Source organism: Clupea harengus, chromosome 12 (genome assembly GCF_900700415.2).
Source record: "Clupea harengus chromosome 12, Ch_v2.0.2, whole genome shotgun sequence".
Taxonomy (NCBI): Eukaryota; Metazoa; Chordata; class Actinopteri; order Clupeiformes; family Clupeidae; genus Clupea; species Clupea harengus.
Window position 1 is genome coordinate 27602651 of NC_045163.1, and position 8887 is coordinate 27611537.

The following is an 8887-nucleotide window of genomic DNA, read 5'->3' on the forward strand; positions in this document are numbered from 1 at the left end:
AGTGTAGTCTGCATAGTGTAGTGTAGTGTAGTGTAGTCTGCATAGTGTAGTGTAGTGTAGTCTGCATAGTGTAGTGTAGTGTAGTGTAGTGTAGTGTAGTCTGCATAGTGTAGTGTAGTGTAGTGTAGTGTAGTGTAGTGTAGTGTAGTCTGCATAGTGTAGTGTAGTGTAGTGTAGTGTAGTGTAGTGTAGTCTGCATAGTGTAGTGTAGTGTAGTGTAGTGTAGTGTGCATAGTGTAGTGTAGTGTAGTGTAGTGTAGTGTAGTGTAGTGTAGTGTGCATAGTGTAGTGTAGTGTAGTGTAGTGTAGTGTAGTGTAGTGTAGTGTAGTGTGCATAGTGTAGTGTAGTGTAGTGTAGTGTAGTGTAGTGTAGTCTGCATAGTGTAGTGTAGTGTGCATGGTGTAGTGTAGTGTAGTGTAGTGTAGTGTAGTCTGCATAGTGTAGTGTAGTGTAGTGTAGTGTAGTGTAGTGTAGTGTAGTCTGCATAGTGTAGTGTAGTGTAGTGTAGTGTAGTCTGCATAGTGTAGTGTAGTGTAGTGTAGTGTAGTGTAGTGTAGTGTAGTGTAGTCTGCATAGTGTAGTGTAGTGTAGTGTAGTGTAGTCTCCATAGTGTAGTGTAGTGTAGTGTAGTGTAGTGTAGTGTAGTGTAGTGTAGTGTAGTGTAGTCTGCATAGTGTAGTGTAGTCTGCATAGTGTAGTGTAGTGTAGTGTAGTGTAGTGTAGTGTAGTATAGTGTAGTGTAGTGTAGTATAGTGTCCTAGTCTGCATAGTGTAGTGTAGTATAGTGTAGTGTAGTGTAGTGTAGTCTGCATAGTGTCCTAGTGGGCTCACGGCTCCATTAACCATCAGGGACTCGAGCCAGAAGAACGCAAATCTGGCTGCCAACACACACTCATTATTTGAGTAATGGCTGCATGTCATGTCAGGTAAGGAGTGTGTGCTTCTCCTCCAGGCCACTAACACTGCTGCTCTACACACACAGTCAGTCAGCTGTGGGGATGAACACAGAGACTGAGGAGCACAGGCAGTCAGCTGTGGGGATGTGCACAGGCACAGAGGCTAAGGAGCACAGACGCTAAGGAGCACAGACAGTCAGCTGTGGGGATGTGCACAGGCACAGAGGAGCACAGGCAGTCAGCTGTGGGGATGAACACAGGCACAGAGGCTAAGGAGCACAGACGCTAAGGAGCACAGACAGTCAGCTGTGGGGATGTGCACAGGCACAGAGGCTAATGAGCACAGACGCTAAGGAGCACAGACAGTCAGCTGTGGGGATGTGCACAGAGGCTGATGTTCACATGTAGAGAGGGATGACTGGGGTTTGCACTTGCACCAATATCCTAAGTAACATTCGTTGATATATACATAACAAAAGTTGGATTGGCGTGATAGGTGGAGGCTCAGAACTGAGCAACAGTTGAAGTTGGGTTCTGATGACACGGTGATTAAAGGGTCAGAGGTTAAATCCCAATGCAGAGGTCCAAGAGATGCAACAGATTCGCCCAAGTACCCGAGAACACAGAAACACCATTGTGGCAGACAGCACAGATCATTTAGATATCAGAGCGCACAGCAGAGTTTAAAGCCTCCTTAACAAACATCAGGCTGAAATCATTCATGCCCTATAATGTACCCTAGACTCAAGTCTCTGCAAAATGTAATGCTTTCCCCATAAAGTATAGGCCAAAATCATCCATGCCACATCTATAGTGTATGAACACAATCAACATCAGTCCGTTTGTCCTGTCTGTACGTCCTCTCTTATCTCTAAGCACAGCCGCCCATGAGAGAGGAGTGCCAGCTGGATAGTGTGTGTGCCATCTTACCAGCTCTGGCAGGGGACAGACATCGGCCGTGTTTACGTACAGGCCCTCCACCACGATGAACCTCCTGGTTACTCGTGCCTTACGGAGATTCTGGAACAAAAAAAGAAAAAACAACACATGAAATCTTTCTCCTTGTGGGAGCACACAAACCACACCTCATTCCCTCCTCCGTTCAGCTCACTCACCTCACTCACTCACCTACCTCCCCCTCCCCTCCCCCTCCCCCTCCCCCTCTCACTCACTCACCCTCTGATCCTCCATTTCCTGTTCTTTCAGGAGGCGTTCCAGGTCCTCCATGTCGTTGTGTTTGAAGTACTTGATGAAACTGCGGGAGGCCTGGAGTCCCTTCTGGATGGAGAAACAGGCTGCCTCATCCCTGTGTGTGTGTGTGTGTGTGTGTGTGTGTTTGTGTGTGTGTGTGTGTTTATGTGTGTTTGTGTGTGTGTGTGTGTGTGTGTGTGTGTGTGTGTGTGTGTGTGTGTGTGTGTGTGTGTGTGTGTGTGTGTGTTGGGGGGGGAGGTGAAAATTGAGCAGGCTTAGTAAGTGAACTCCTCATTGGGTTGCGTCATATTAATCATCCTTAAATGTCTGGAGAGGTCTGTGGAGGCGAGGCTTACACAAAGATGATGTCACCTCTCTTGGAGTAGGCTGGGATGGCGCTGGCTATGGTGGCGAAGCCGTACGAGTAGATGATGGCTTCCTCCGTCCTCATGAACTTGGCCAGACGCTCTTCCAACTCCAGGTGGACATCTACAAGTGTTCGCATACACACGCACACACACACACGCACACACACACACACACACACACACACACACACACACACACACACACACACACACACACACACACACTTTAGAATTCTAACCTTATGAGGACCTGAACTTGGAAGGATTCCCAAAGAGAGATATTTCATCGCCTTGCACAACACCCGACATTCGATGTCTTCACTTAAAAGCTTAAAAGATTTACCAAAAGTTCCATAAAATCCTCTTGGGCCACAGGTCCCAACCCCATACTTCTTCAGTGAGGCTAGAGCCTTTTGCTGCAGGAACAACAAGACGGGACCATCACAGAGTTAGTATTGAATGCAGAGTCACATCCAAAATGCTCTCTGAAGCTTCATAAACGTATTGGCATAAGCAAAACCACTCAGAGCGGAAGGCCAGGGAAGTCGTAAATCCAAGTGGACATGTCAAGGTAGAGTGGCGTGCCCAAGGCTGCCTGCTGTAGGTGACCCTCTGAGGCTCGTGTTTGCTCAGGAAAGCATATGATCTGGAGCAGCGCAGCACAGCACAGCACAGACAGCACACATCTGCAATTTTCCAATTTCCATGACGCATAATTTAGCCAACCACCAGGGTTTCAGGAGAAGATATTGGAAACAAATGTTCTTAAAAAAAACAACAACCAGGAAACCCAAACTCTGGTCATATACTGTAATGACGGTGACCATTACTTGTTATAGTTAAAGGGCTTTGAATGAAGCAAATACTGAATGCAGAAAAAAAAAACTTAGAGCAGTTGCTTTTGCATGGCCTGCTGTTTCGGATGGGGAAAATGTCTTTCTGTAACTCTTACCCCTATATTCATCAGCGCAGTACAGACCACATACACGAGGATGCCAAATTCCTATTACATTCACAGATAAAGTAAGTATATACATGTTCCTGATACGTTGTTCTTCCAGAATATGATGAGTGCAGTGACCTCACATTCATCTCCGGCACAGGAATGCATGCAGACCACAGAGAGCACACTGCAAGGCTCCCCTCCAGCAGGCAACACATGAGGAACGACTGGTGACTGTATTAGTCTGAAACCCTGGGAGCAATTTACTTTGTTAGGGGCGCTTTCCACCCCCATCTCACCAACAAACATCTCAAACTGGATAAAACCGTCAGGGGAAAAAAAAAAACGACATGTATTCCAAAGTGCAATCAGAGAAGTGTCTCTATCAGAGTCTGAGGGAGAGAATGGAAAAGCACTCTGCGTCTGAAAATAGCACCAACCTTGACTCGCTCATTGTCAAGCAGGCCCAAGAAGTTAAATGAGGCAAAGTTAATGCACTCCTTCCCATTTACGATGATTTTGTGGCTTGGAGGCCTGTAAAAGTAAAACGCAGTCATTAGCGAAGGAGCAAAAACAGAACGCACTTAATTTATTCTTCCATGACCTTCCCTGCACAGGGAAACATTGCACTCAAGCAGCATTGCACAGCAACAACTACCAAAGACATACACGTGCTACTCACTTGACACATTACCCAAATGAATACAGAGTTTCTGTAAGACTATGTCATCATTATATGTAAGTAATCCAAGTATGTATGCATGTATATGTATGTAAGTCTATGTAACACACATGTAGAGGAAAACATGTGCATTGCTGCACCTACCCAGTGACTATGTCATAATTGAGGGACGGGTGGTCCTTTGACACATACATGTAGAGGAAGTGGTGTGCATTGCTGTACCTACCCAGTGACTATGTCATAATTGAGGGACGGGTGGTCCTTTGACACACACATGTAGAGGAAGTGGTGTGCATTGCTGTACCTACCCAGTGACTATGTCATAATTGAGGGACGGGTGGTCCTTTGACACAGGAGGAACAAGAGGCTCAGGCTGCCATTCTTCAATTAACTCCTCCTTTTCCTGTGGACAATACACATTCACCATCCAATCACCCGTCAGCATACACACTGTTATACTCAATTAACTCCTCCTTTTCCTGTGGACAATACACATTCACCATCCAATCACCCGTCAGCATACACACTGTTATACTCAATTAACTCCTCCTTTTCCTGTGGACAATACACATTCACCATCCAATCACCCGTCAGCATACACACTGTTATACTCATTTCGGTCGCGATTTTTATAGTTCTCTTCTTGTGTGCAACTTTTACCCGGATGAGAATCACTCTCATGTGCTTGATTTCATCTACCTCGTGTGTGTGTTCTATACAAAAGTAACTACTTGACAATCCATCCATATCACAACATGAGCAATGCTATATTTGCCTTGGGATAGTCTGAGCATACTCAATGCTATATTTGCCTTGGGATAGTCTGAGCATACTCAATGCTATATTTGCCTCGGGATAGTCTGAGCATACTCAATGCTATATTTGACTTGGGATAGTCTGAGCATACTCAATGCTATATTTGCCTTGGGATAGTCTGAGCATACTCAATGCTATATTTGACTTGGGATAGTCTGAGCATACTCAATGCTATATTTGCCTTGGGATAGTCTGTGCATACTCAATGCTATATTTGCCTTGGGATAGTCTGAGCATACTCAATGCTATATTTGCCTTGGGATAGTCTGAGCATACTCAATGCTATATTTGCCTTGGGATAGTCTGTGCATACTCAATGCTATATTTGCCTTGGGATAGTCTGTGCATACTCAATGCGTTTAGAACATCACTGAGATATGCTTTACCTTCTCGGTGAGGTCAGAGCGCTCCTGTAGTCTGTACGTTTTGGAGAAAAGGAGTCGGATTATCCACAATATGAGGATCCCCTCCAGGATCAGGTGATACGCAGGCGCCTAAAGAGAGAGAGAGGGAGAGAGAGAGAGAGAGAGAGAGGGAGAGAGAGGGGGAGAGAGAGAGAGAGAGAGAGAGGGAGAGAGAGAAGGAGACAGAGAGGGAGAGAGAGAAAGAGAGAGAGAGGGAGACAGAGAGGGAGACACAGAGAGAGAGAAAGAGAGAGAGAGAGAGAGAGGGAGAGAGGGGGAGAGAGGGGGAGACAGAGAGGGAGAGAGGGAGAGAGGGAGAGAGAGAGAGGGAGAGAGGGGGAGACAGAGAGGGAGACACAGAGAGAGAGAAAGAGAGAGAGAGGGAGAGAGAGGGGTAGACAGAGAGGAGAGAGGGGAGAGAGAGAGAAAGAGAGAGGGAGAGAGAGGGAGAGAGGGGGAGAAGGGGGAGAGGGGGAGACAGAGAGGGAGACACAGAGAGAGAGAAAGAGAGAGAGAGGGAGAGAGAGGGGGAGACAGAGAGGGAGAGAGGGAGAGAGAGAGAGGGAGAGAGGGAGAGAGGGGGAGAGGGGGAGAGAGAGAGGGAGAGAGAGAGAGGGAGAGAGAGAGAGAGAGAGAGAGAGAGAGAGAGAGAGAGAGAGAGAGAGAGAAGAGGGAGAGAGGGAGAGGGAGAGAGGGAGAGACAGAGAGGGAGAGAGGGGGAGACAGAGAGGGAGACACAGAGAGAGAGAAAGAGAGAGAGAGGGAGAGAGAGGGGGAGACAGAGAGGGAGAGAGAGGGGAGAGAAAGAGAGAGGGAGAGAGAGGGGGAGACAGAGAGAGAGAGAGAGAGAGAGAGAGAGAGAGAGGGAGAGGGAGAGAGGGAGAGACAGAGAGGGAGAGAGAGGGGGAGACAGAGAGAGAGAGAGAGAGAGAGAGAGAGAGGGGGAGACAGAGAGGGAGAGAGAGAGAGAGATAGGGGGAGACAGAGAGGGAGAGAGAGATCAATTGAAGCAAACATCACTAAATCTATGGTAATAACATATTTTGCAGACAATACGGTGAAATAGTCTCATTTTAGAATGAGTAACAAACTCTACTGTGCACTTGCAACTGTAGTAGTGCAGATATTCTATGGCTTATTGCCACCCTTCACCTACATTCGATGTTGAATAAATATGTAGATGATGAGAGTGGACTATGGGAGGGGCCCCTACAATGGCACCGACCAAAGTACAATATACCTTTTAACTGACACATTTGGTTTGAAAAACTGAAACAACATTTCATAGAGCCTCACACAGAAAGAAGTTAACAAGCTAACTGACAACATAATGACAACTTTCAAAACCTGGTGGTTCAACTAGAAACAATTCGATTGATTGACTGTTTCAAGGGATCTTGCTGAAACCAAAACAGATCTGGACTAAGAATAGGCCATCAACAGGTAGGATAATGACCAACGGAACATATCAGGTGCAATTTCAGTTTTCAGATAGCTTCTAGGTCCACAATGATGTGATTATTCTGATGGTATTAAAGTCTAACAGTCAGGTTGATCAATACTCTGTGCACCCTTCATTTTGTTGTTTTAGGCGATTAAATGTATTTGTATGTATGTATTTCGGACATAAATGTGTGTGTTTGTTTACATTTACGGACCTGAATATATACAGAGAGCACTGACGGTTCTCTCTCTTCATACTTCTCTCATAATTACACTTCAATTGCTGATCTTGAAACATCTTACATGTCATTCTAATAAACTTCAACCACAACCTTTTACAAAAAGATTACTTCAGATTAAACCTGATATACAAACTACACAATCACTCCGATAACGAAATCTCTTCATAGGAGACTGGCCTAAATAACGACATTTCACCACCCTGTCCACTGGTTTTGTTTCCCACCCTGCCCAGTCAATTACAACCTATGATGACAATAGCTGTTCTAGCTAGCCTGCCTGCTACACTTCCTGGATTATGTCACAAGTTCCGAACAGCAATATTTGAAAGCCTATTCATTAATTTCGACATTTATGATTATCGTCAGACGAAATCTAATGGTTTCAATGTAGCCATGAGTCAAAAACATGGCTCTACTTATGAACGCTTGTCGGCTTATTTAACTCTACTTACCTCGTAGAAAGCTTGTACCATCTCCACTAGTACCCACTGTTGCCCGGACGCCATTTTCGTTTCCTGAATCACGTGATCTGCACAAAAACGTCATCAGATTTCTAAGAGAGGAGCGCGCGCCCCTCAACTGGTAAAAGCTGAACACCGGAGACGAGAAATACTCCTTTCTGATTGGCTAGCAGGTGTCCCGATATTTCTTTTTTTTTGTAACGGGACCACAGATACATTTCCTCAGGTGTATGAACGGAACACCTATGAAGTAAATCAGATAAAAGTTTAATCACGGTCCTATATCAAGGCTCTAGAAACTTTGAATAGATAACTAACGCTTGATTGAAAAGCTGTTCATTGAGGCTTACTACAGTAAGTGTGAAGTCAGGCAAGCAAATGAATTAACGAAATGAATCTCGTTTTGCCAAGTAAAAGTGTTATCCCTCCCATCACTGACACCCTAGAGATGTGGTTCAGGTCAACCATAGCCTACCCTTGGCTTAAAGTTGACTTTTCCATCAACTTATTGTTTTTCATGTGTCAAAATGTTCAACTGAAACAGATTTGAGTTTGCATCAAAATGTCGTGGGATGTGGGCGGCTTCTTTATCATTTGGCAAACCTGAATCAATAGCCTAATTAATTCATACATTTAAAGGAAAACCACCATACCAAAGATTTTGCATTGCAAAATAAAAGTAAACCAAGATAACCATTAACCATTCCCTCCTCTTTAGCATTTTAATGGTATGGGGGATAAATGCAAATGATTTGAAGGAGTTTGCCTCAGTCAAGACCTTGCAGAATGATCGAAAAAGCAGTCCATACATTTGGTTTGAAATGGAGGATACTAACACATTTTGACATGAGAGATTTTGAAGTGGCAATGAAAATGTAGCTGTTTCTTCTCTGTAGCATATCACAGTCACAGTGGCTGTGCCTACTGGAGAGGCAATGTTTAGTTTCTCCCCACAATTTGCTTACCATAAAAGGTGATACAGATAATTATACTGAGAGAGACATACTCATACAGATTTGTTTTTGGGTAGTTTAATTTTTCCTTCTTTCAACTGGACCACTAGATTTTTCAAAACTTGTGCATGCACATGTGAAACAACACTAAGGACCTGGGAATTCCTTTGAAATTTCCTTCATTGATTAATTGGGAAAAATTAGATTAGAGGCAAATGGTGACCACGTACTTCCACATATCCTCCACTAGGGGGCGCTCAATGATTCTCTATCGCACAGCTGACTTCCTTCAGACACTAAGCTGTATTTTGAAAAGGGTAACCCAAGCTGCACATTGTCTTTGGTTCTCCTGAGCATGCCCTGACATTTGTGTACAAGCGTTTAGTTTCACGTCAAGGACACCAAAGATGCAGATTCAACCAGGAATGCAGCTCTTCCTCTTCCTCTTCCTCTGTTCACTACAAATGGGCAAACGGCAGGCACATTA

At 44.8% G+C, this 8887-nt stretch overlaps 1 protein-coding gene across 2 annotated transcripts in view; it reads right to left on the reverse strand.

Moving 5' to 3' along the window:
* Positions 1-7524, reverse strand: part of sptlc1 (serine palmitoyltransferase, long chain base subunit 1) — a 17813-nt gene extending 10289 nt beyond the window's left edge. Inside the window, exons 1-8 of one of the 2 annotated variants that reach the window (XM_031577324.2) lie at positions 7439-7524; positions 5284-5391; positions 4390-4484; positions 3840-3933; positions 2800-2872; positions 2445-2577; positions 2074-2203; positions 1828-1917 (exon numbers count right to left, since the gene is read on the reverse strand). In XM_031577324.2, the coding sequence (XP_031433184.1) occupies positions 1828-1917; positions 2074-2203; positions 2445-2577; positions 2800-2872; positions 3840-3933; positions 4390-4484; positions 5284-5391; positions 7439-7492 (777 nt within the window). In that variant the 5' untranslated portion in view covers positions 7493-7524. Of the gene's footprint in view, positions 1-1827; positions 1918-2073; positions 2204-2444; positions 2578-2799; positions 2873-3839; positions 3934-4225; positions 4265-4389; positions 4485-5283; positions 5392-7438 lie in introns of those variants that run through there. The other variant, XM_031577325.2, reaches the window with a different exon arrangement.
* Positions 7525-8887: the final 1363 nt, after the last annotated feature.